The following is a 26,811-nucleotide window of genomic DNA, read 5'->3' as shown; positions in this document are numbered from 1 at the left end:
CACTTGTTTTCCCCAGGTGTGCAGTCTGCTGCAGTAAATGTTATTTGTGAGCTGGCTCGACGCAATCCCAAAAATTACCTATCCCTTGCTCCCCTCTTCTTCAAGTTGATGACGTCTTCAACCAATAATTGGGTTCTCATTAAAATTATAAAACTGGCAAGTATTCTGCTTTTTGTTTACAGGATTAGGGTTCTCATTAAATTACCTTGGGTGTGGAAATGGATTTCTTGCTGGGAGGCATAGTTACCATTCAATCTGAATAAAAAGAAGCGAGGAATATCTCCTAATGTTTGTGAATGTAACCAAAGAGAAAAATATGTTAATATAGCTTGGTTTAAATACAGTGAGCTGTAATTTACATAATGTTTTGAAGCTGTTGAAAAGCAGCTATTAACTCACTTTTCTTCTCTTTGAATAGTTTGGTGCTCTTACTCCATTAGAACCAAGGCTGGGAAAGAAACTGATTGAGCCCCTGACCAACCTCATCCACAGGTATGTGTGACAGATCCTGCCTTGTTCACTCAGAACAGGGGAAGGGCCTGGTGGGTGGGTCAGTAGCTGGGGTGAGGATGCATTTTATAATTTTTATTGACTTTTGGTGTATTGGCTTCAAGTATCAAAAGATAATCTTAGATCAGGGTTGTTTCTGGAAAACCTGAGTGCAGTAAAATACCTTAAAGGAAAATCTCTGGGTGTCCGACTGTCAGCATGAATTCCTCCAAAGGACGGATGAAAATTGGAGCAATTTGCTTTCCTTTCACTGCATTTCAAGCCAGAAATGACTGTAGAGGATGTATAAAAAGGCTCAGCTGTGTATTTGCCTCTCCTGTTCACCTCACACATTTGATTCCTGACTTTTGGGAGTGCCTTACCGTCAAAGCAGTGTGACAAGGAATACATTAAAGCCCTTTCTCATGCATTTGGCAGCTCAGATGTGTTTTGAAAGAGGTTCTTATATTATATATGTTTTAAATGTAGATTAAATAAAGCTGAAGTTATTTCCTTGTCCCTTGTTAATGCTGGTTTGTGGTGGTGTAGCGGTTCTAATTCTGAACTGAAATCAGGAAATAGATGCCTTGGAGGGAATACATGGATTCTCCCTGTTATGAAGAGGAAGTGTGATCTTACACAGGAGTTGTTGAGTGAAAAAGTTTATTTCTTTTCATGTGACAGAGCAAGGTTTTAAGCAGATATCCTTGTAGCCTTGAGAGCACCTCTAGCCAGATGGTTTCTGTCCGTCCTCATATTCCTTTAAGGCAGGTTCAGAACATCCAGGTAACCAACATCCAGGTACCTCCACGGAGTTGTCAGCAATAACAGATACAACCCACCAGAAAAAGCAGGAAGATGGACAAACCCACTCCTCTCCCCAGCTCCCACATTAGTAATTCTGAGTTGTGGGGACTGGATCCTCTTTGGCTTGGTCTCCATTCAGTCATTTTGAGTCTCATAATGAGTCACAGCACCCTGAGCTGTCCCACCAAGTGTCCAGGGAGCAGAAGTGTTGGTCGTGGTTCTCAGCATCCCAGGCTGACCCTCAGGGCAGCACTGGCTGTGTCTGTCTCTGGAGCTGTGCTCCTTCCCTGTGTACCCTGTGCTTGGAACCTGCTCCTTGGGGCTTGGGAGGTTCCTGGTTCCCTCTTGTACAGGTCAGGCTTTGTGAGGACCTCTGCAGTACTCAGAACTGCACTGTCTGTGTGTTCAGCTGGCACAAGCAGCCTTGAATTTGAGTTTTGGGGGAAATCAGACACTGGAAATGGGTTGCTGACTTCCAGGGATGGGAAGTGTGTTCCTGCATCCCAAACCTCTGCTGCTGGGGTGTGACTCACTCACTTGGAGAAAGATTTGAGCTTCTCCATCTGCCTTGTCATGAATTTTTGACCTTGGGCAGAGGATTTAATTTCATTCTTGGACAAGATTGCTTCAGTATTGTGTGACTGGTGCTGGAGTTTGAGTAACCACTTCCTTACATATTCCTTGCGTCACAGTGCTCTTACTTGCTGCTTTTCCAGGATGATTTTTGGATTTTTAAACATTTGTTTAAAAATTCCTCCTCCTATCAGTTTTTAAGTGAGAATCATTTCATCTGTTTGAAGGGATATGAAGCAGAATATTGACAATGTCTTGTGAAGTTCAAGGTGCTAACTGGCTCCCAGATAGTGCTGACAACTCTTCAAAATGTGCTGCTTTATTCCTTATTTAATATACCTGATTTCTGTTTCAGCACCTCAGCCATGTCTCTCTTATATGAATGTGTGAACACAGTAATAGCAGGTGAGAACTGAAACTTGGAACCTAGAAAAAAAATGTGATGAACTTTGTCATCAACAGACACCATCTGTAAACCTTTTATTCTTCAACTTAATGTGTTCTAAAATGCAGTAAGTCTCCTGGCAAACTGTGTTAATGTGGGGCTGAAATCCTTTGTTGTCAGTGGGTGAGGCACAGTCACCACAGCTCTGTTGTGTTTGCTGAAGGCTAAAGCCAGGTACAGACAATGAGATTATTTATATGCCAGATCCTAAATGTTGCTACAACTACAAAATGTACCAGCAGCGATAGAATTAAAACAAGTGATGTCTCTTTGCCAAGTTTTCTTATGTGATGATGGATCTTTTTTTTTTTTTTTAATTAATTTTGCAACTTTGCAGTTTAAAAATGGGGTGGCAATTGGAGTTATTGATTGGCAGTTTCAGTTTCTGGGGAAGGGATATGAACTCCATAACTGGGAGGGTGAGAGAAAACAAAGGCAAAAAGGGATAACAGTATTGCAGCTCAGGTTTGGCTGCAATCTCAGAGTGTGGAGCAGAGGGTTATTGACATTCACAGTTGGTCTGTCTGTCTCCTGTGGGTTCTTTGGATAATGGTGCAGAACTTGCTGTGCTGGGTCAGTTCAGAGAGGGAAGAGAGATCTGTCACTCACTGTGTATTCCTTCAGGGAAATGAGGTGTCATGGTGGGAGGGAGAATAACCAGAGGGGAATTCCATTGTGGGTGAGACTGGCCTCCACTGAGATCCAGTGGGGTCATCCTGTGGATAGAGGGGGAATTCACCCACCCAGAACACCTCAGGGATGGTGATGTCAAACTCGGAGCCAGCAAACGAGCCCTGAAACAGCAGAGGAGCACCTGGCACCCGCCAGCTCTGGAGGTGACAGTGCCCAGCTCAGCTTCCCTGCAGGGACAGAGGGCAGCGCATGGCACCTGCTCAGGCACAGCTGGGCTTGGCTGTGCTGTGCTGTGCCAGCAGCAGGTACCAGGGGGAGCCCACCTTATCTGCAGTGGGGCTGTGTGCTGCCAGAGCTTTCAAGTGGCCCATATAATCAACAATGGCTGGCTTGGTTTTAGCTCCAGTCTAATCACATTAAGCTCCAGGATCTGTTGCTGCATCCCATTGCATTAGGAAAGTGCGCAATTAAAAATTCAGCTGTACGGTAGCTGCTGACATATTAACAGCCTTGAGTGCTACGTGATGTCAGTGAAATAAACCTTAGTGAGAGCAAAAAAGAGCAGCTTTGACCTGGCTGTTACAGCTGTTTCCACCTTTACACTTGTTTTCCTGCCCTCTTGTTATTACTGTTATGGTATATGAAACTTTAAATTCATGTCACAGCCTTCTCTCCTTCCTCCAGACCCCCAAAAAGTCCAAGCAAACAGACAAACAATAATCTAGTAACTTTCCCTGAGAGCTGAGCTGGGTGTGGGCTGCTGGGTGTTGTTGCAGTCACTCCCAGCACAGAAACACTGACTGGAATTTGTGCTTCTGTTTCAGTTCTGATCTCTCTGTCCTCGGGGATGCCCAACCACAGCGCCAGCATCCAGGTGGGACCCTGGGTTTAGGGTTTGTTTGTTTGTTCTGCTCTGCTGTGGGATCCCAAGGGCCAGGGAAAATGGGATTGTGTTCCTCTGCCAGAAGTTACAGCAGTAGCTCCCTGAAGTGCTCTCACTGTGAAATCCTGCAGATTGAAGCATTCCCTACATAAATTTTCCTACTTAATTCACTCTAAAATGCAGAGTTTGAGAGTTTTCCCAACTCACTATTCATATCCTGCTATCAGTACAGTCATACAGAACTTCCTTTTGTTTGGAAGTCTGTTAATGCAACAAAACCCTCTCACCTGGAGACCTCCAGTCTTGGTCAGGTACTTCCTTGTGTACTGAGTAAACTTCATGAAGACTTACTTTAATTAAGACCTGTAATAAACATGGTGTGGTCTTTTTTTTTTTTTTTCCAGCTTTGTGTGCAGAAGTTGAGGATATTGATAGAAGATTCTGACCAGAACTGTAAGTATGGTGCTTGTCTTCATGGAGCTGTTGGCCCCCAAGCACTGGGGAGATGCTGCAGCAGCCTCAGAGGGGTTGGAGTGCCTGGTGTGCTGTAAACAGTTGCTGGGGGGTTTAATATGGAAATATTTTTTGATGGTGAGCACTTCTTTATAATAATATTTTTAAAAACAAATGACAGCAGTTATTACTGCTGTTTGTGGTCTTGTAAATCTAAAACAGTTCTTTCCATGCTCTGGGACTTCCCTTTTTATAGACTGGCTGCTTGGAAAGCAGTGACAGCTATTTTCAGCAGAGTGAGCATAATAGTAAAATGCAGGAGTGTTGACTTACTTTAGTGGCTGCAAAGAATACTGGGAAATTCTTAGCTTTAAGATTTCATGCTCAGTCCAAAACAGTGTTTCTATATTTGGAAAGAAGTTTTATTTTGTCTTTCACAGTGAAGTACCTGGGCCTGTTAGCTATGTCCAAAATCCTGAAAACGCACCCCAAGTCAGTTCAGTCTCACAAGGATCTCATTCTCCAATGTTTGGATGACAAAGATGAGTCCATCCGACTCAGAGCTTTAGATCTCCTCTATGGCATGGTACGTTCCTATATTTATTTCTTCAGCAGCCCCACTGACCCTTTAGGAAGGTGATGTTTAAGGAGAACATGCAACTTTCTCTGCCCACTCCACAGCAGTGGATAACAACTCCCATATCTTCTCTGGCACTTAGGACAAGTAAAATATCTGGCTCAGCGTGAGGTCTTTAAAAGTTCTGATTCAGACTGGATGGAGTTTCTCAGTTCAGGCCCTGTTGGAAATCACCCATTTTGAAATCAATGCCATTGGATGTTAATGACTCCTAAATTTGTTTCCTTTATGAGCAAAAATGTTTTAATCTCTTAAACTTTCTAATCTGGCAGTAGAGGATTCACTTTCTCTTGAATTTCTGTATTGCTGATAGTAATTTTGATCCTCAGCTCTCCCACAGCAAGGTCATCACAGAATCAGCTGGGCTGGAAAAAGCCTTGAAGATCATCAAATCCAACTTAAGACCTAGCACCACTTGTCAGCCAGGCCATGGCACTAAATGCCACATCTAGTCTTTTCTTAAACACCTTGTGACTTGTGCTGGCTCTTCTTTAACAAAAACATTGAAGAGCATTAAACAGGTTCATTTCTGGATTGGGGCCCACAGAGTTGGTTCTGCTTTCTTGTTAACATGATATGGGTCCAGCAAAGAGCCAGCAGCCACTTTACTGGAACTGGAAGGACTTGGCAGTGTAGGAAAGTGGTTGAACCCTTCACCACCTCTTTAACAGGTCTCCAAGAAGAACTTGATGGAGATTGTGAAGAAACTGATGATTCACGTGGATAAAGCCGAAGGGACGACGTACCGAGATGAGCTGCTGACCAAAATCATAGACATCTGCAGCCAGTCCAATTATCAGTACATCACAAACTTTGAATGGTCAGTGCTTTCAGCTGCCAGCTTGGAGCTCATCACAGAGGTAATGCAGGGTTGTTCTCTGATACCCACCAATCCCTTCCCCTTTCCATAGGTACATAAGCATCCTGGTGGAGTTGACCCGGCTGGAGGGCACGAGGCACGGGCACCTGATCGCAGCGCAGATGTTGGATGTGGCCATCAGAGTGAAAGCCATCCGGAAGTTCGCGGTGTCCCAGATGGCCATGCTGCTGGACAACGCCCACCTCATCGCCAGCAACACCCAGAGGAATGGCATCTGTGAGGTGCTCTACGCTGCTGCCTGGATCTGCGGGGAGTTCTCCGAGTAAGTGCACGCAGAGCCTGGTGTGCCCTGAGGGGCAGCTTTTGGGCAAAGCTTTTGGTCACTGAAATGTGTTTTTGAGAGAGGGTTCAGAGTATGTACCTTAATGCCATCAAAGTGATTTTTTTTTCTCTTGTTCCTTCACACTATCACTCCTCAGCTCTTTCTAGCCAAGACATTTTTAACTATCTGATCATTTTTCCTGTCTCTCCAGCCTTGCCCATTCATGCAGGAAGCTATAGTAGTGAATCATAGAATCCCAGGATATTCTGAGTCAGAAGGGACAGTCAGGGATCATTGAGTTTAACCCCCGCCCCTGCACAGACACCCCAACACCCCACCCTGAGCATCCCTGGCAGCGCTGTCCAAACGCTCCTGCAGCTCTGGCAGCCTTGGGGCCGGGACCATTCCCTGGGGAGCCTGGGCAGTGCCAGCACCCTCGGGGGGAAGAACCTTTCCCTGAGCTCCGTGCCAAGCCCCGGCACAGCTCCAGCCCTTCCTGGGCTCCTGTCCCTGTCCCAGAGCAGAGCTCAGCCCCTGCCCCTCTGCCTCCCCTCGGGAGGAGCTGCAGCCCCCGAGGAGCCTCCCCTCAGTCTCCTGTGCTGCAGCTGAACGAGCCAAGTGCCCTCAGCCGCTCCTCAGACCCTTCCCAGCTCCGTGCCCCTCCTTGGGACACTCTCCAACAGCTTTGGATCTTTCTGGTAATTGTAGGTTTAAGCTGTTAGATCTTTAGACATTGAAGGAACTTCTTAATCATTAAGGTCTACCCCTATTTATATTCTAGTGAACGTGCAATCACCATGTTTGAATTAGTTCTTTCTCTCATCCCTGTTTGGCCCTTGTTAAAAGGTTTTTGCAGAGCCCCATCTTCCTGGAAATTAAAAGCTGTAATCCTTTTGCTCAAAATTTTTAGGTGCCCACATAGCACAGTTTTCAGTGTTCTTGTACCAATATGTTTTTTTAGCTTCAGCAGATGTTTTTGTCTCTTGCTTGTGCAGATATAGCTGTTACCCAGCTTTTATTCTGGTAGATTGGACAGGTGTGGTACTGGAGTCTCCTCTTACAGATAGTTTGGTGTTTTCTTATAATTGCCACTCTGAACACTGGCTCCAGTTTAAATTCACACTGTAGGTGTGATATTGGGGGAATGCTGATACAGCTCAGGTCTTCATTTTCTTTAAAAAAGCAAAAAGTTGTACAAAGAAAACTGCATATGAAAAAGTAAGAAAATATACTCTTCCTGTGTTACCACATTTTTACTTAGAAACAACTTAGCTTTCAGTTTGTAATAGTCCAGTACCTTTTTTGTGCATCTTCCATTTAGTTGTGAGCAGATAATTTGGAGTAAGAGCATCAGATCTGTTAAAACAAAGTGCTGTGATCTATATTGCTTTGCGTATTAAGCACTGCCTGCTGGATTTTATTTTTGCTTGCCTTTCATCTGTGTGTTCTGCCCTTACAGACACCTCGAGGAAGCAAACCAAACCCTGGAAGCAATGTTGAGGCCCAAAGTTACAACCCTGCCAGGCCACATCCAGGCTGTTTACGTGCAGAACATGGTGAAGCTCTATGCATCCATCCTGCAGCAGAAGGAGCAGGCTGGGGAAAAGGAAGCAGCTCAGGAAATTACACAGCTGATGATCGAGCGCCTGCCTCAGTTTGTGCAGAGTGCAGACCTGGAGGTTCAGGAGAGGGTAAGAGAACAAAATTACTTTGGGATTTATCATGGGAAGCCTTGGAGCAGGTCTGTGGTTCTCTGTGGCTGTGCACATTTTCTGTAAGCTGTTATCAGTGACAAAGCCTAGATCTTATTGCAGTTTGATGCCATCTCTGAAGGCTGCCAGTAAAATCTTCACTCAAAACAATTTAATTTTAAAATTATTCTGGTACATAAGGGCAGAAAAAGGACCCAGCTAAAAGAGAAGCTTAATGTGGACTGTTTACATTTGCTCCAAACCTACAGTTTATGCTGCTTCTCTTAATTCCCTTAATGGAGTAAAACACCTTCTGTTGATTTCAGTTGATTTGTTTGGTTCAGCTTGTTAAATATTACTCTGAAACTACTTATACTTTTGCTTTTAGGCTTCTTGCATCTTGCAGTTAATAAAATACATTCAGAAGCTACAAGTGAAAGAAGTTCCTGTAGCTGAGGAGGTGATAGCCCTGTTTGCTGGTGAGCTGAACCCTGTGGCTCCTAAAGCACAGAAGAAAGTCCCTGTTCCAGAGGGGTAAAGTTCCTTCTCTCTCCCAAACCCTTACTTAAACTTTAAATAATAAAGCATTTTATATGATGAGACACTGAAATATTCAGGGGTACTAAGTCAAGCTGTTTGTTTGCTGCAATTCTTCCCAGCCTGGACCTTGATGCCTGGATCAATGAGCCTCCATCAGACAGTGAGTCTGAAGATGAAAAGCCCAAAACAATATTTCATGAGGAGGAACAAAGGCACTCCAGACACAGACAGCCAGAAATAGATGAAGAGGAACTGGCCAGAGTGAGTGAATGTTAAAATGCTTTTCCCTATGTAATTCAGTAGTAATCTAAGTAGTGCTGGAGCAGTGGGGGCTGCTGTGGATTCTCCATGTAGCCAGGGAGCCCTTCTGCTCTCCATAGCTCAGGAAAGCTGATCACTGATGAGAGCTGATGCTTATGGACTTCAGCAGCTTCTGTGAATGACTGTAACATGATTGTGCTCAGCAGTGATCCCACCCTTCTGCCTCTGACCTCTTTGCTTTCACAGAGAGAACTTGTTATATGAATCTTCACTTCTTCCTCTCCTTGCACAAATGAAAACAGGAACATTCCAATTGCCATCAAAAATTAATATCTGGGAAGTTATTATCTCTAGTCTATAATTAAAAAGTAAAGAATGGAGTTGTAAGGAATATTAGTTATAGTATCATATACAATGTCTTGGGACAGGAGGGCCCTTAAAGCTCATCTCATTCCACCCTCTGCCATGGGCAGGGACACCTTCCACTACCCCAGGTTGCTCCAAGCCCTTTCCCACCTGGCCTGGAACTCTTCCAGGGATGGGAATTAGTAATGGTACCTGCAGTTCTATCCTAGAATGTGTGGTGACTCAGAACTGCTTTATCACACACAAGCTGCTCTTGTCTTTTCACAGTAGTTATGCATTGTTCCAGAAATGCAGCGAGCTTTTATTTTGCACTTTGATGTCTTTTATCTCTTTGCTTACAAACAAACATTGTAACTGCAAATCTTCTTTTGCTTTTAGCGTCGCGAAGCTCGGAAACAAGAGCAGGCAAACAACCCATTTTATATTAAAAGCTCTCCTTCCCCTCAGAAGGTGAGTCTGAATTGCAATATCTCACTGGACTCTGCTGTGACTGTGAAGGCTCCCTGAATATCAGAGCTGCAGCCTCCTCTGGGACATTCTGATATTTCCCCTGCACTTTCCTCTTCCCACTTTATAATACATGGACTGCACTGGCTGCCTACAACTGTTTTTATAACTCGTGTTTGTGCTGAGAATCTCCTGAGTGACCTGGTACCCCAAGAGCAGCCTGTGAGGGAGTCTGTGCAGTTTGTCCCAGCCCTGGGTGATGGCAACATTCGCGTCCCCAGGCACCTCACTCGGAGCCCTGCAGAGGGTGACCCTGGAACACACGCTGTATTTGGTGGATCAGAAGGTTGTTGTGGTCTCTGAACAACTTTTTCAGGGAAAGAACTTCCTTTATTCCCTTTATATCTGAAGGACTGCCCCATGTTCCTCAACTCCAATCTCCAAATTTAGCTTCTGAAGTGGCAAGTTATTAGCAATAAAACAAACCAAAGAGTCTTCAGAGAGCTGCAATAATTCTTCAGGGCAGTAGTGGGGTTAAAAAACTGTAGCTAAGAGTAGGGTCGTTTGTAATAGTTATCAGCTGGCTTTAGAACACACTCTGCTACCACACAGAATTAACAGCAAGCTGTTCCATTCCTATCTTTTAAAATGTTCACGTAAGGGCTTGAAGTGCTTGATGTTTTGTTATATGCCTATTTACAGAAATTTGTGCTGGCAGTGCTCAGAAGGTAACAAATCTTTCTTTTCCCAGCGATACCAAGACACTCCAGGGGTGGAACATATTCCTGTGGTCCAGATCGACCTTTCTGTCCCATTAAAAGTTCCAGGTAAGCACAGCTAATCTTTTCAAATTAATTAAGGAAATTCAGTTTAGCAAAAGTCATAATTCCTTCTTAGGACTTCCACCTGAGGTTTTGAAAGGCAAGGAACACACTTTCATTAGAGTCTTAAATATATCTCCTTGATTTACATTTAAAAATAGTACTTTGCAGTCTGAGTTCCTTTCAAGATAATATTAGAAATAATTCTGTGATTAGGAATATCATGCAGCCATGTCTGTAACATGTAGAGGAACCACTGTTCTGTGTGGAAGCAGTCACCTTGAAAATATCTTAGAGGTCTGATGGAGGAGACATGAAATAGAATCTAATGGTAGAGATACTGTTGTAATATCTTGTTTCAATTATCAAAAGTAGTTGTGTATCTAAGGAGTGGTTGGATACAGCACTGAAAAGTTGTTGATAAAGTGCCTTACATTGCAAGGGGTGAGTTCAAAGTGCAAATATTTAAGGTTTTTTCCAAAAGTTGTCAGTTCAGCAGCAATGTCACCAATTCTTCTTAAAATTTCAATGTTTGGATGCTCCTTGTAACGCAATAATGTAGCCAAGAATCGGGGAGCAGGATTGAGCTCTGTCCTGTTTCTGGAGAGCTGGAATAGACAGCAAAGCTGCTGCTCTGGGGGGCTGTGTGAGGTATGTGGAAGCACACAGAGGTGTGGATCTGGCTGGCTCTGGGTAGCTGGAAGCAGGAGCAGGGCACACTCCTGAAGTGGTGTTTCAGTGCTCAGTCCATGTGCTCTGTACCTGAAAGCAGCTTGGCTTTCCCCAGGAATGCCCATGTCAGACCAGTATGTGAAACTGGAAGAAGAGCGAAGGCATAAACAGAAACTGGAGAAAGACAAGAAAAAGAAAAAACAGAAGAAGGAAAAGAGAGGGAAACACCATCGCCACAACTCCCTGCACACGGAGAGTGAGGAGGACATTGCTCCAGCTCACCACGTTGACATCATCACAGAGGAGATGCCAGAGGTCAGTTCCTGTGGTTGGGGTCTGGGATTTATTTAACTGTGTGCAGCTCTTGAGAGATTCTTGCCCCCACAACTGCAGCCAGTCTGTGGTGTGGCAGTTCCAGAGCTGTGCTGTCTTGCAGAGATGTTTCAGAAATGACTGAGATGATCCCAGGCTGTTCTTTGTAGGGGAAGAAATTACTGTCTTTTTTAAACAAAAAGACAAAAATTGCCACTGAAGCTATTAAAAAAGTCAAAACCAACAAAACAATGCTCATCCCTGCTCTAGAAGTAACACTGTCCAAATAGCATTTATTATGCTCTGCTGCTTCACTTTGACAGTAACTTGCTGTCTAGTCAGCAGCTTTGCAGCTGATGATAATTAATTGCAGATGCTAATGATGTCATCTGTATTTGTTTCGAAAATTTCCTTTAATCAAAACCGAACAGCAGCAATTCAAATCCTGCTGTTTATGAAGAAGGGGTTTCTGTTCCAAATTAATCTTGAAGCTGGATGCTGCATTGAAGTGCATTGTTCCCATAACTTACTGTGCCTGACTGCAGCTGGCCTGGTGCAGGGTTCACAGGCTCAAAAAAATTTAATTTGGTTGGTGTTAAGCTTGCGTTTGAAAATTTCCAGCGGTTTGCTGCCTCAGTGGATGTCTCTATCTCTCCTGCAGAATGCTTTGCCCAGTGATGAAGATGACAAAGATCCCAATGATCCCTATAAGGCACTTGACATAGATCTGGATAAGTAAGTGGCAGTTTTGTGTGTGAGTTCACTGAGTTGCCAAGGGAGTGCCTGAGGGCAGGGCTGGGGCTGAGCAGGCAAAAGCACTGCAGGCCGGGAGGGGAAAAGGCTGAAGTCTCTCCCCATGGCTTTGATGAAACCTCAGGTGCTCATCCAGCTTTGGCTCCCACTGCAGCTTGGATGATAAAATCTTAACTCCTGAGTATGAGAGAGGTTTGGGAGGGGCAGGGGAGTCACTAAATGTAGTGTGAGTGTGACTGAAGGAGTCTGGAAGCACAGACAGTGTCACTGGATCAGGCGTGGGTTACTCTGAGGTTTGGGTGTCCCACTGTGTCTCTGCTGTCACCTGTGTTGGCACTGAGTGTGACCTGTGTCCATCTGTCCCCTCAGAAGCTCTGTGTCCATGGCAAGCCTGTGTTGTGCTCACTGACCAGTAACACCCAGGCTGTCCCACCCCGCTGCCCTGTGGCCCCTCGGCGTGCTCCCACTGTTGTGAAGTGTTGTTCTGGTGTGGCTGAGCTGCCTGTCACACCTGTGACCAGGCTGGTCCCCAGCCAGCTGCTGGGGCTGTGCCAGTGCCAGCACTCAGCCCCTGCATCCACACGACCATGAGCACTGGGCTCTGCAGTATTGCACACGGAGATTGGTTTGGATTTTTTTTTTTTTAGTTGCTGTTTTACAAAATCACCACGCTAAAAATAATTGCTGATTTATGGTCCAGGGATGCCTCCTGCAATGTTTGGATATCTGTGCAGGCCCATGTGGGTGTGTGTAGGAGCTCTCTCTTCCTCTGATACTTGAGTCTGTGCCTTTCTTTGCAGTTCCAAATTTGTAGGGCTTTGGCCCCTCAGTACCTTGCGAAAAAGTGTCGTAGCATTTTTAAAAAAAGAATAAAACAGTTTCTGAGGAACTTCCTTTTTTGGAAGGCCAAAGTCTGCAGGAACAAATGTATAAAAGGAAATTAATTTCTGACTGTAGCCCCTGTATTTGCATGGTGATTCCCAGCGGTGCTGTGCGCACCCAGCAGAGCAGGTCCTGGGTGCTGTGCTCCCAGGAGGCATCCAGGGCTGGTGGATTGTTCTATCCATTCCCTCCCCTGTGCCATGAGTGCTGTGCTCTCCTGTCATGGTTTCTCATGTCTGTGTCCTCTCTCTTTCTTTCTGTGCTTGCACTGCTCTGTCTGTCACGCTCACACGCAGTCTGGTTTCAGGGAAGCTTTCCAGGTAAGAGTATCTCCTGAGTGTTGACCTTTGTCAGGTTGGTTGATTTTGGACAGTGCAAAAACCCTTGAAGGGTGGTGGAACTGTTAAATCAGAGACCCTCACACCTGTGAGTCTGTTTTGTCACTGGCTTTCAGCACCAATGCTGTACAGGTGTATCTCAAATAGTAAAAGATAAGGCCTGTTTGTTGTTCATTGTTCCCTTAGTGTCTGACAGTGAAAAATTAATTGGTTCTGATTATTAATGCAATATAAACAAAAAAATTGAGGCCATTAGAAATCTTCCTGAAGTGATGTTTACTATACAAATATGAAAATTAACACTAAATAAAAGCTAAGAAATAGAAAAATACGCAGTTGGGGAAATGCTTGCTGATTTCTGGAAATGTTTGACAAGAATGAGAGAAATTTTTGTGGGGTTTTTTCCCCCACATAGTGGATTTAGGGTACAGTGTAAATATGAACTGCTACTGGTGCTTTTTGGAAACAGGTGTCTGAAGTTACATTTAAGTTATGAAATGTGATAGTAGAGTAGAAATTCGTAGTGCAAACTTCCAAAATAAAAATTACTTAGAATAATTCCCAACTGGACTGATTTATTCCTCAAGAACAACAAACCCCACACCCTTCAAGGGCTGCTGGAGCCATGCTGGCATTCCACTGCTCGAATTTCCACTCTGCTGGAAATGCTGTTCCACATCCTTGCTTTCCCTTTGGAGAGGGATTCCATGGAAACGCAGCGTGACATGGAGCTGTTCCTCTGTGGGTGTTCCTCAGCCTGCAGGCCTCTAGCTGGCACCTCTAAGGGTTAAACAGCAAGACCTTGGCTCTCTGTCACCTTCCAATTGTTTCCTCTGACTCCTAACCCACAAGGGCAATGTCTGAGGTTGCATAAGTAAACTCCAGGTATAGAAGTATGCACTGAGTTTGGGCCTGGGGGCCCAGCTCCCTAAGAACAAAGCATACCTTGTCTTGGACAGCTCATCTGGCTGAGGGAGGCTGTTTGCAGCAGGTAATGGGCTCTTTCTTTTCAAGACCCTTAGCAGACAGTGAGAAGCTGCCAGTGCAGAGACACAGGAATGTTGAGACCCTGAAGTCACCAGACTCAGAAGTTCCCCTAGTAGAGAAGAAGAGCAAGAAACCCAAAAAGAAGGAAAAGAAACATAAAGATAAAGAGAGAGATAAAGGAAAGAAGAAAGAGAAAAAGGTGGTAGAGGAGGAGGAAGAAGAAGAAAAAAAGGTAATTCTCCAAGATTTGTATTATTTTAGCTCCTGCTGTTATTTATTGCTGAGTTTGGTTTGTTGCTTAGGAACAGTTGCATTTGACAGTTCAAACAGCTCAATGCATTCAGCCTCTATTTCCTTAAATTTTACTACTGTAGCAGCAGGTATTTAAAGATTTCTGTTAATAAAAATAACATTTACTTAGCCTCCTAAGTTAGCAGAATTCAGCTTACTGCAGCCTACAGAGCAGATCTGCCAGAGCTCACGTGGAAGCTGAGTTTGCTGATATTTTGTATGTTCTCCAAGTGGGGGAAATCCTTAGCAAAATATCTGGAACTAGTTTTGTGAGTGTCATTTGTTGTGCATCCTGTCTCCCATGTGCTCCAGAACCTTTCAGTTATAAACCCTGCCCTTAGCTGCCAGTTGCTCTCAGGATTTGAAGCATCCTCCTGTTAACCCCCTGCAGAGCTGCACTTCCCCTCTGCACTGCAGCCCTTGGAATGCCAGGGATACCCTGGGGTGGGGATGCTGGGCAGGTGCTGTCAGCTGGGCTTGGCTTTGGAAGTGCTCAAAGACTGAAGTGAAGCTTCTTGGTGGGTTTGCTCCTGAATGTGTCACAGCATCTGTGCATGAGGAGCACTCTGGAGTGCTGCATTTCCATAGGAACTTAAGGTTTTGAATTAATTGTTGTAAAGTCACAGAATCCCAGACTGAGTTCAGAGGAACCTTAAAGCTCATCCAGTGCAACCCCCTGCCATGGGCAGGGACACCTTCCACTATCCCAGGGTGCTCCAAGCCCCATCCAACCTGAAACCTGGCCTTGGACACTTCCACAGCTGCTCTGGGCACCCTGTGCCAGGGCTTCCCCACCCTCACAGGGAAGAATCCCTTCCCACTATCCCAACTAGCCCTGCCCTCTGGCAGTGGGAAGCCATTCCCCTTTGTTCTATCCCTCCATCCCTTGTCCCCAAGTCTTTCTCCCCTTCAGGCCCTGCAAGGGGCTCTGAGCTCTCCCTGGAGCCTTCTCTTCTTCACATGCCCAGCTCTCCCAGCCTTTCCTCATAGGGCAGATGTTCGAGCCCTGTGATCTTTTTGTTTTGGTTTTCTTTTGTTGCTGTTGTTGGGGGGTTTTTAATTTGATTTTTAAGAAAGATATACAAACAATGATAATGTGGGGTTTTTTCTCCTGATATTCAGGGGGAAGACTTGGATTTCTGGCTCTCCACTGCTCCACCAACTGCTCCCACGCCCCAGCCACAGGTAGGAATCTTCCCCCATCAGAAGAAACTTCTCTGGTTATTCCTTGTCTGTGAGCTGTGCAGGGGTGCTGTGTCATGCTGCAGAGGGGAACATCAGCTTCATCTCCTCAACTTCCTGCTGGGGAGCAGAGATATTGTGTCTGCCCAGTTCAGAGGAGCTGTAATGGGAGACTTCAGGCTCGTTCTGTGCAGATCAAGGAATAGAAATAGAAATACAGATGCAGCTTCAGGCTTGGTTGATTTTGTTACTGATGAGTATAATGTTATACAGTTGTATGGTTTTATTTCCCAGTATGAGGCAGACTCTAGCAACATTAATAGACATGAGAGACAGAGTGTGAAAGAAAAATTTGCATGAATTTTGATGGGAAACACTAGTGGAATAGACAAAAAAATATAAGAGGATGGATTCCTTGGAGGAAATCTTCTGAATCGTGTCCTCAGGTTTCAGAGGCATAAAATGAAAGCCTAACATGACATATGTTAGCCTAATGTCATTTCTGAAATAACAGTTGTGAAGAGTTGTCTGTTGAGTTTCTTTTGGTGTGGGATTGGGTTGTTCCAGCTGCTTTCCATTAGTGTCAGAATCCTTCTGCTCATCTTCTCAGAGCGAGCCTGGAATGGGCACTGCTGTGGTGGCTGAATCTCAAGAGGTAAAAAAAGAAGAAAGGGAAGAACAAGATGAGGAGGAGGAGGATGAAGGAAAGGTAAGTGGTTCAAATTAAGAGGAAATTGCCTCAAGTTACACCAGGGGAGGCTTAGTTGAGATATTAGGAAAGATTTTGTTGATATTGTTTTTTAATGGGAAGGATTGTCAGGCATTGGAACAGGCTGCCCAGGGTAGTGGTGGAGTCACTGTTCTTGGAAATGTTCAGAAAGCTGTGGATGTGGCACTTGTGGACATGGTTTAGTGGTGGATGTGGTGGCACTGGGCTGATGGCTGGACCTGATGATCTTAAAGATCTTTTCCCACCTGAACAATTCTCTGGTTCTATGAAGCTGCTGTCACCTTTCAGCCATATTCTCCTGCTCTCTCAAACTCCTCAAAAAGCAGCGCACAGGATTTACCAACAGCATTGTTCAGTGCGGTGACTGCCTGCAAATGTTGCATCCTTCAGGAGCTGTGACCACCTCGTGGTCAGAGGTTTGGTTGTTCCCTGAGCCAAGGGACCATCCCAGTTAAAGCTGAGCTTCCAAACAGTTGGAGAGATTTGGCCTTGTGCTGTTCCCAGGTTACTTTGGGATAAGGTATGGGCAGCTGGGTGGGGAGCAGGGTTTACTGAGACTCCGCATGGAGTTACTTTTGGGATTTAAGGAATGGTAGCTCTGTTTTGGGTTCTGCTGTAAAGGGAAACTTTGCGCAGTTCAGGAAGTGCAGAGAGTGAGAGTCTGGAGTTAGAAGTGTGGTAGAGGGGTCATGGCTAGAAATCAAGGGCTTCTTTAAGGGTTTGTTGTAGTTTCTTATTCTTCTTGGTAGAAATCCTCCAAACATAAGAAGAAAAAGCACAAGAAAGAGAAAGAAGAGAAATCAAAGGATAAAAAGAAATCCAAAAAGAAGAGTCATCACAGCGAGGAGCAGCCCCCAGAGTCAGTGCAGAATGGGACGCTAGAGGATGAGCCACTACCAGTGAGTAGCTGTGCCCAGGCCTGGGGACAAGGAGGGCTCAGCTGCTTGGGAGGCAGGACAGTGGCAGCCCTTTTCAGGGTCATTAGTTCTGCTGTGACTGTGAGTTCTCTCTTGTTTTTCAGCCCATGTCCAGTTACCGCCTTCTTGCTGAAAACCCGTACATTAAAATGGTGAGTTCGGGGTGTTCGTTCTGAATCTGTCTCTGTGTTCCCTGAGAGAGGAGTACCCTGCGATGCTGGAGTGACTTTATGTAGCCATCACATAACTGAAGAACTGTTTCAATCCCAGAAGGTGAACTATAACCAAGCTCCTTTTCCTTTCCTTTGGGTGTCCCACTTTAATTTCTAAGTTGCTATTTTCCCAATCCTTAGCTGATCACCAGTGTGTTTCCATAATCTTATAGCTATACCAAATTACCTCCCTTTTGAACATGGTTTTATCCCCATGCTGTGTTCTGTTTCTTGAAGTTTGATTCTTTCCTGTGACATTTTTCCCTTCATTTGCAGACCTATGATATTCAAGGAAACCTCCAGAATGACAGCCAAGTTACTGTGTCTGTTATCTTTGAGAACAAAAGCACTAGCTTCCTTAAGAGCATGGAACTGAATGTCCTGGACTCTCTCAACACTAAAATGCTCCGACCAGAAGGATCATCAGTACATGATGGGATACCTGTGCCCTTCCAGCTCCCCCCTGGTATGCACAGCTTTGCACAGGGCTCTTGGAGTGTGGCTGGCCCTGCACTGCCCTCCTGTGGAAAGAGCTGCTTGAACTTCTTGCTGTTTTCCAGAAAAACATCTCTGCCTGGGTGTTGCTGGGCTTTCCCACAGTTCCCTGGAGAGGATAAGCCTTCTCTCAGTATGGCTTAATGCAGGTGGTTCTGCACAGCAAGAGCAAAGCCTTAATCTAGGGCTGGGAGTCCAAATGTCTGAGTTCCTTTTCCAGGTGCCTGCAGGCTGGCACTCTTCTGACTACAGGAATCCAAAATTCATGATGTGTTTGCTATGAGATCCAAAACAAAACAAGGTAGTAGGTTTGTGAAGCATTAGAATCCACTCTGGGTTTATTCTGAAGCTCTTGTCCCACTGTTTGAATGGCAGAGGCCTTTTGCAGTGAAGGTTTGTGATAAGGATGTGCAAGGAGGGCAGCTGAGCCCTCCAGAAGTGTTAAGCACAGAGATGCAGGATAATGGTTTTGTACAGTCAAATCAGTGAACTTCTCTGAATTTCCCTTCCTTCACCGAGGAGTTAATTTGAATCCTGAAACAGCTCACAGAGGGCTGGAGTGGCCTCAGGGTGCTTTTCAATCCCCCATGCAAAGCAGTGGGGTATTTGATTTGGTTTTAAATCTGTATGCAGCAGTTCTTGACTGGTTTATTAAAAGCAAAACATAGAAAGATTAGAATTCAAATTAGCTCTGAAGGCTACTCTGAAATGTTTATAATATAATTCTAGTTATGCAAATAGTTTAAATATGTGACACTGTGACACTTTGCCCAGGCACTTGCTCAATAACCTCCATCAAATGCCAGCTCCCATTGCTGCTTCTGGGAGACCCAGGTACTGTAATATTGTTGACTCATCACAGCAGTTGTGTGTGTAGAACTCTCTTCCAACTCAAAGAATTTCAGCCTTGGTTCAAAAATAGTCTGCACATAAGTCAGTTTATTCTAACTATTACTTACATCTGGAAACCATGTTCTGACCTGACTTTTCCCCTCTCCTTTCTTCACACTAGGAATCTCTAATGAAGCCCAGTTTGTGTTTACACTTCAGAGTATTGTTATGGCTCAGAAGTTAAAAGGAACACTGTCCTTTATAGTCAAAGTAAGTGCAGCTCTCAACTGCCTCTGCTTCCTTGGGAACTCCGTCAGGGAGCTGGACTCGGGTGGGAAGCTCTGCTGTCAAGCTTTTTTTAGGCATCATTTCATCCCTGCTGCACCAGCCCATTCTGTGAGGAACATTTTCACATGACATCTTGTGCAAAGAGTGCCCATAATCCTGCGTCAGCACATCCTAGATTGTCATTCCTGTCAGCGTGTGAGCAAGGCAGCCTGGAACATGTGCCACATTGCCAGCTAGAAAATCACACTGATCTGCTGGGGAGGGGAGAGAGGGAGCCAGGGTCTGCTCTTTCTGATCTCAGTTGTGCACGGCAGCCTGGTACAAGGCTGCAAAACAAAAATGAGAATTAGATGCAGTTATTAAGAGTGGAAACCCAGACCAAGAGTGAGGTCAGCGGAAGGCATTGTTTAATAGGTATTGAGCTGGATAAAACTGTGTGGGTCTCTGATGTTATTTCAGTACAGTTATTAATGAAAGACCTGCATGAGCAGCTTGAAGGAAATGAATGGAGACAGTTGTGGCTACTCCTGAGTCAGCCATTATCTCTATTATAAGGGTTTCTTAAAAATAGCATGCTAGTCCTATTTTAGTACCTAAGAATCTGGGAACTATTAATTTATTATTTTGCTCAGAAAATAATGAACTGTAAAACCACATCTCCAAGAGTTAGTTTAAACTCAGTCTGCTCAGTTTATTTCAGCAGAGTGCAGGCAGAACAGCAGCCCAGTGTGTCCATTGCTGTTGTAGGTGCATGTATGAACCCAGCTGCCCAAATCTTTGAGTGGGCTGATGTTGTGGTGGGATGGTCTCAGACTGATCCTTCAGGCCCAGCCAGGCTATTTCAGAGGGAACTCAGCCCTCAGCTCCTCGCTGGTGGCTCTGTGGTGGGTAGGGGTGGCTCCTCTTGCTGCCTCAGGGCTCCCACTCACCTGCTCTCCTTTGCCTTGTTGCAGAACGATGAAGGTTCAACCCATGAAAAACTAGATTTCAAATTGCACTTCAGTTGCGCTTCATACTTGATCACAACGCCTTGCTACAGGTGAGTGCCCGCGCCGGCCCCCGCGAGCTGAGCCGTGCCCGCGCTGCCCCCGGCGAGCCGGGCCGGGCCGTGCCCATGCCAGCCCCCGCAAGCCGGGCCGTGCCCGCTCCCAGGGGTTTGGGCAGTGTCTCTGTAAGGGGAGACTGTTGAAATATGTCCAGTGACTGATTTCAAGTGGCTCTGCAGAGGGAGCTCTGTGCCCTGCAGGCTGGCAGAGGCAGCTCTGGAAACAAGATGGCACAAGTTGCTCCAGTGGACTCTGGTGTGTGGTGTCCATATTTGCTGTAAACCCATTTTCCTAGAGCTTGGTAGTACTTAAGTTTCTGTGTCCTGACATCTTTCATGGGGCTGATGGGACAGATTTTACTTGAATTTCTAATGAAACATTTACTTTCCTTCCTGTTCTGCAGTGATGCTTTTGCCAAGCTCCTAGAGTCTGGAGATCTGCACATGAGTTCTATTAAAGTAGATGGAATTAGCATTTCTTTCCAACATCTACTGGCAAAGATCTGTTTTCATCATCATTTTTCAGGTGAGTCTTTGTTGATGCAGACCCTTCTGCAGAGTTCCATATTCTAAAATCTCTGCTGTGCTTGATGAGCATAGCACTCCATGGGCTCAGCAGTCACAGGAGCAAGTGATGTCCAGATTAAATACATTTGGGAGAGTTTTCTCCAGTTTTGCAACACTCAAAGCATGCAGTGTTCTTCAAAATGATTCTCCTTGTGTCCCTGTGGAATTCCTGCAGCCCAGTGAGGCATGTGACAGCTATCATGGGAGCAGCTGGTGTGGAGATCAGGCTGTTACTGTTCTCTGGAGGGTGGGTTTGATCTGCAGGGCTTCAGACTCCTTCCCCAGTGGTTCCTTTCAGTGAGGGAGAGCCCCAGCTATTCAGGTTTGGGTTTATTAATTAAAACACAAGCACAGGCTGAAGCAAAACAACTGGCTGTTTCATCATGCTCTGGTGTTTGCATTAGACGTTGCCTCACTGGAAGTATTTCTGGGGAAGAAATCTACGTTCTGAGCAGTGTTTTTGCCACAGAACATTTGTGGCTTAGGAGACAAATGACTCACCTCATTATTGTGAAACGTCCCAGAAAGAAGCCAGGAGGAGCCAGGCACATCTTAACCGTAACTTCCTCCTCCCCTCTGTAGAAGCCTCTGTTCCTCAAGGCCAGGCAGAACAAGGGTTGCTCTCCAGGGGAAGCAGGACTTGAATTAAAATGGAATGGAATGAAATAAAATTGCTGTTTCTCTGCAGTTGTGGAACGCGTTGATTCGTGTGCATCCATGTACAGCCGTTCTATCCAAGGCCATCACGTCTGCCTACTGGTAAAAAAGGTGAGAGCGCTGTAACACCTGAGAGAAGCCAAACCTGGAGCCTTCCCTGCCTTCCTCTGCCTCTTTCCAGTCCCTGAGTTTGGCTGGGAATGTGTTTATCCCTACTTGGAAGAGGAGATAATGGTTTATTTTTCTTTTTTTTTTTTTTCCTTTCCAAGGGAGAGAACTCTGTATCCATAGATGGGAAATGTAACGATTCTACCCTGCTTAGCAACTTGTTGGATGAGATGAAAGAGACATTGTCCAAGTGCTGAATATTCCTTATAAAATATTCCAACGACAAGAAACACACCCAACGTGTAAAGACGAGCAGACCCAAGTGTTAAGTTTCTCCCTCGTACGCATGTACTACCCTGGGGCACGTGCTTTCAGTTAACTCCACCATTGGTTGCAGTTTAGACATTTTAAGGCTGTATGTTACCTTTTTATTTTCAGAACTTTTTACAAACTGTGGTGTTAACCCTTTCTAGCCCAAAGAGATCCTGGTGACATGACTGGAGGAGGGAGGGAGGGAGGGGTGGGCACTATTTATTCAGCAGCTCATGATGATCCCATGACCTTCATCTGTGTGGGACAGCGACTGAGCAGGACTTTATCAACAGTAGCACAGTTTGTTGCTTGTGCTTATGCCAGGGAAGGTTGACTTAATCCTTAGCCATGAAATATGTCTTCAGGGCTGCTGTAGTTGATGTATATTTCTAGCAGAGGCTGGTGCTGGACCAGAAGGCCTCTTTTTTTTTTTTTTTTTTTTTTTTATATATATATGATTTATTATTATCTCAAGATCTATTGTGATCAGCATATAAATATCCTCCATCTCCTTGAGCTAATCCAAAGGAGCCCTGTGGGAACTGGGATGTTTGAGTTTCTGTTTATAGTAGTTGCCTTGAGCCTTAACCTTCCTTTAGTGACAGCTGGAAGAGTTGAGTGTGGAAGCATGAAATGGGCTGGAAGTGTTATTGTTTGGGTCTGTGCTCCCCTCGACAGCCCCACACATGGAGTCTGTCAGGCCTCTCCCCTTCGAGCTGTCTCTGCTGATGTGTTTTGAGTCCACTTCAATTTCACATTCCTCAACAGTTAAGCTGTAGCAAGAAACTGGAAATCCAAAGGGGTTTGTTCCTGCTTTTTTTTATCCTTTTGCTCACCAGCTGAGGTTGACCATTATCAGGTTAGAGAAACAGTCATGGGTGCAGCCCCTTGTGTGCAGGTGTATGTCCTCCCTCTGGGCTCTGAAACCAGCAGGGTCATTCTGTCTCTGTGTCCCCTCAGTGTCCCTCAGCAGTGAGAGCAGATTTGGCAGCACAAGCGCCCCTGGGTCCCTGTAGCAGAGCCCTCCCTGCCAGGGTGCGGGAGAGAGGGGTGGATGGGGAGCCCCTGTCCCAGATGCAGGAAGGAGGAGGGATGAGGATCCCCTCTCCCTGCCAGGGTGTAGGAGAGGGGTCATGAGGAGCTGCTCTCCCTTCCAGGGTGCAGGATGGGGAGGGGGCTGAGGAGCTGCAGATTTTGGACTGTAGCAGTTGCTTTAGAGGGAAGAAGTGTGATTTTGGGAAGTGCCCATTCTGCACTATTGGAATCCTGTGGAGTCACGGACAGGAAAGGGATGTCAGTGTCCTGCAGAGATGCTCAGTTGATGTCCTTCTCCAACATCACTTGCTTGCAACTTATTTTTTTATTCCCCTGCTCCATTTCTTTCCTCGCAGTTCCGCACCCGGTGAGCAAAACTCCGTGGAAGGGTTTTGCCTTGAGGCACAGGTCAGGAGCACTTGATTGCTCCAAAAAGGTGCCCAGGGAGGAGCTGGCTGGGTCTGCACGTCTCCAGCACCACCACCACTCTTAAAACACCAAACCCCCATGCAGGGAGCAGGATAAAGTGTTGATCTTATTTGTTGGGTGATGTCCTGTACTTTACGCGTGTCTTGTGCTCTTTACACTCTTCCCACAGGAGGTATTTTGGCAAAGGCTCTGCTCTGGTGCTCTGGGTTCCTTGCCAGGCCCAGCTCCGTGTCCGACCGTGCTGCCACGACGTGGAGGGTTTGGTTTTGGTCAGCCTCCCTTGGTTAGCCAGTTGTGTATTAGAAACTGAACATATTAAAATTGTCTTAAAGGATAATGTTCCTCAATTAGTGTTTGGGTTTTTTAATTCATGGATGAAAACTGTCACTTTAGCATGTAGAGTCTCTTACAGAATCCTGTGCAGTGATTCTAGAATTTTGAAACTGTATGATGTGTTACATTCACAAATTTATTTGCTATCAACATTCCCTGGAAAAAAAAAAAAAAAGAAAAAGAAAACAACATACCACAAGCTGCTGTAATGATTTTGTGTCAAGATGATCCAATAAACTTTCAAAACAAAGTTAAATTTTTGGCTTTATAAATGGTCCTTTCATAAGACCGTTCCAGTTTGGATGGACCTAAAACCAAGGCATGGATTTACCCCAGGGCTGAATAATGTATCTTCAGTGGAGGTAAGAGGAATCTCCTTCCTAAAGGATGTAGGGAATTCCTAATGCCACCCCCTTGAAAGGCAGCTGTGCAACAGCAGCTGTCACTAACACTGAAATTACAGGAAAAAATAATTCAGACTATCTCAGTTAAATCTCCATTGATTGTTTTATTTTTTGGATCATGATTACAGCTAAAATTCAGCACTTGGAAAATGGGAGCTCTGGTCTGAATGAGGCCGGAATCAGCCCCTGCTGTTGCTTCCTCTTGGCCTCCAGTGAGATTTGTGACAAACGTGGTGACATTGATAAGAGGATTAAGGCCCTGTCTGTCCTGCCACAGCAGGAATGAGGCTTTGGCCTGGCTGATGCCCCAGTGCTGTCCAGTTGCACCAGAACCTGTGAGAATCCTCTTGGGACAGAAAATCCCTGAGGCTGAGAGTCAGGAGCCACCAGTTCTGCACTGGGAATTGCCTAGTAACCTGCTGGCCCCATTGCTGCAGGAAGGATCCGGGTCCTCTGCTCTCAGTACTGCAGTCCCACATGGACCTGCCATGGGGTGGGACTGCACAAATGTGATGGAATGGGATGGAAACAAAAGTAAACCCCAGCCCAGGAGGTGCCTGGAGCAAACCTCAAGTGTTAAATGAGCCACAGGAGCTCAACTGGGGTGGGGGAGCAGGAGCTGACCCTGCCCCTTCCTCAGCCCTGGAGTGCTGTGTCCAGTTCTGGGCTCCTCTGGAGCAGAGCTGGAGCTCCTGGCATGGGGGCTGTGCAGGGCTGTGAGGATGATGAGGGGATGGAGAATCTCCTGGGAGGAAAGGCTGCGGGAGCTGGGGCAGGGGGAAGAGCAGAGATGAATATAGATACAGACAAGATGTATATATTATATATATATAGATATACAAAGTGCCAGAGGCCAGGGCCAAGCAACAGCATCAGGTAAGGGGAAGAAACTGAACACAGGAAATTCCACCTGAGCAGGGGAAGGACTTTGCCCTGCAAAGACAGAGCTGCCCAGAGGGGTGGTGGAGTCACCTTCCCTGGAGTTCCTCAAAAGCCATCTGGCCACAATCCTGATGTGCTCGGGGGCCCCTGCTGAGCCAGGTGAGCTCCAGTGGCACCTCCCGACCTCTGTTCCTTGGTTCTGTGACCAGGAGTTGCCCACGAACGTGGCACACAGGCTCCTGCCCTGGGGCAGAGCATCATCTGCTCATGGAGGAATCCAGCCAGAGGGGCCCCGCGGCTGCTGGAGCGGTGCCCGGCTGTTCCCGGGAGCAGGAGCGGGATCAGCTGCTCTGCAGGAGCAGCCCAGCTGCTGCCATGAACCGGGGCCAGCTGGGGCAGCCAGAGACCCCCGAGGAGCTGAGCCTTCAGCCCAGGTTCTGCGGCTCAGCTGGGCTGTGAACACCCTGAGGTTGTTTAGCCTGGAGAAAAGGAGACTCTGAGGTGACTTTGTCACTCTCTACAGCTCCTGGAAGGTGGCTGTGCTCAGGTGGGGTTGGGCTCTTCCTCCAGGAACTGACAGAACCAGAGGACTCAGTCTCAAGCTGCCCAAGGGAAATACAGGTTGGATATTAGGAAATAGTTTTTTTCCAGAAAGAGTGATAAAGTTCTGGAATGGCTGCCCAGGGAGGAGGTGGAGTCACCATCCCTGGGTGTGTTCAAACAAAGCCTGGATGTGGCACTGGGTGCCAGGGTTGAGTTGAGGTGTTGGGGCTGGGTCGGACTCGGTGATCTCGGAGGTCTCTTCCAACGCGGTGATCCTGTGAATTCTGTGAACTGGGGTGTGGGCTGGGGGCTGTGAACACCTGAGGGACTGAACTGGGGTCTGCAGAGGCTGGGGGCTGTGAACACACACCTGAGGGACTGAACTGGGGTCTGCAGAGGCTGGGGGCTGTGAACACACACCTGAGGGACTGAACTGGGGTCTGCAGAGGCTGGGGGCTGTGAACACACACCTGAGGGACTGAACTGGGGTCTGCAGAGGCTGGGGGCTGTGAACACACACCTGAGGGACTGAACTGGGGTCTGCAGAGGCTGGGGGCTGTGAACACACACCTGAGGGACTGAACTGGGGTCTGCAGAGGCTGGGGGCTGTGAACACCTGAGGGACTGAACTGGGGTCTGCAGAGGCTGGGGGCTGTGAACACACACCTGAGGGACTGAACTGGGGTCTGCAGAGGTTGGGGGCTGTGAACACACACCTGAGGGACTGAACTGGGGTCTGCAGAGGTTTGGGGCTGTGAACACCTGAGGGACTGAACTGGGGTCTGCAGAGGTTGGGGGCTGTGAACACACACCTGAGGGACTGAACTGGGGTCTGCAGAGGTTGGGGGCTGTGAACACACACCTGAGGGACTGAACTGGGGTCTGCAGAGGCTGGGGGCTGTGAACACACACCTGAGGGACTGAACTGGGGTCTGCAGAGGTTGGGGGCTGTGAACACCTGAGGGACTGAACTGGGGTCTGCAGAGGTTGGGGGCTGTGAACACACACCTGAGGGACTGAACTGGGGTCTGCAGGGGCTGGGGGCTGTGAACACCTGAGGGACTGAACTGGGGTCTGCAGAGGCTGGGGGCCACCTGGGATGGAGAACTGCAGGCTCCAGCCTGGAGTGCTGGACAAGCCCTGGTGGAGGAGGGCCGGGACGTGCACAGGCTCTGCTCCAGCCTTCGGCACCTTTTCATTTTGGGCTTCCCAGGGATTTCCCACCCGGGTTTGACTTTCCCCATCCTGACGTTGTGAGCAGTTCCCTTTGAACCGGGGCTGGTTCCGGCCACTTCTCCTTTTTACGACCTTAAAGTTGAGGTCTGGGCAGGTCCCTGCAGCTGCCCCCCTTGGACCAATGCCCTGCTCAGAGCCCCCTGAGCATCCCTGCTCCCGAAAACACAAACAGTGAATAAATG

The 26,811-nt window shown here is 46.6% G+C and overlaps 1 protein-coding gene across 1 annotated transcript in view; it reads left to right on the top strand.

Moving 5' to 3' along the window:
* AP3D1 (adaptor related protein complex 3 subunit delta 1) overlaps positions 1-23,820 on the top strand; it is a 43,007-nt gene extending 19,187 nt beyond the window's left edge. The window contains exons 7-32 of the mRNA XM_068174158.1: positions 17-156; positions 419-492; positions 2,225-2,274; positions 3,772-3,821; positions 4,235-4,283; positions 4,724-4,869; positions 5,592-5,740; positions 5,832-6,062; positions 7,522-7,753; positions 8,142-8,287; positions 8,413-8,554; positions 9,299-9,370; positions 10,119-10,194; positions 10,976-11,175; positions 11,834-11,907; positions 14,160-14,364; positions 15,546-15,608; positions 16,216-16,314; positions 17,085-17,234; positions 17,357-17,404; positions 17,741-17,930; positions 18,972-19,060; positions 20,032-20,117; positions 20,528-20,649; positions 21,379-21,458; positions 21,617-23,820. Of these exons, the coding sequence (XP_068030259.1) occupies positions 17-156; positions 419-492; positions 2,225-2,274; positions 3,772-3,821; positions 4,235-4,283; positions 4,724-4,869; positions 5,592-5,740; positions 5,832-6,062; positions 7,522-7,753; positions 8,142-8,287; positions 8,413-8,554; positions 9,299-9,370; positions 10,119-10,194; positions 10,976-11,175; positions 11,834-11,907; positions 14,160-14,364; positions 15,546-15,608; positions 16,216-16,314; positions 17,085-17,234; positions 17,357-17,404; positions 17,741-17,930; positions 18,972-19,060; positions 20,032-20,117; positions 20,528-20,649; positions 21,379-21,458; positions 21,617-21,712 (3,059 nt within the window). The 3' untranslated portion in view covers positions 21,713-23,820. The remainder of the gene's footprint in view (positions 1-16; positions 157-418; positions 493-2,224; positions 2,275-3,771; positions 3,822-4,234; positions 4,284-4,723; positions 4,870-5,591; positions 5,741-5,831; positions 6,063-7,521; positions 7,754-8,141; positions 8,288-8,412; positions 8,555-9,298; positions 9,371-10,118; positions 10,195-10,975; positions 11,176-11,833; positions 11,908-14,159; positions 14,365-15,545; positions 15,609-16,215; positions 16,315-17,084; positions 17,235-17,356; positions 17,405-17,740; positions 17,931-18,971; positions 19,061-20,031; positions 20,118-20,527; positions 20,650-21,378; positions 21,459-21,616) is intronic.
* The last annotated feature ends 2,991 nt before the right edge of the window (positions 23,821-26,811 follow it).

The sequence above is a fragment of the Anomalospiza imberbis genome, chromosome 27 (assembly GCF_031753505.1).
Source record: "Anomalospiza imberbis isolate Cuckoo-Finch-1a 21T00152 chromosome 27, ASM3175350v1, whole genome shotgun sequence".
In the NCBI taxonomy this organism is placed as follows: Eukaryota; Metazoa; Chordata; class Aves; order Passeriformes; family Viduidae; genus Anomalospiza; species Anomalospiza imberbis.
The sequence above is the reverse complement of the archived record's forward strand: the minus strand, read 5'-3'. Positions and strand labels throughout refer to the sequence as shown.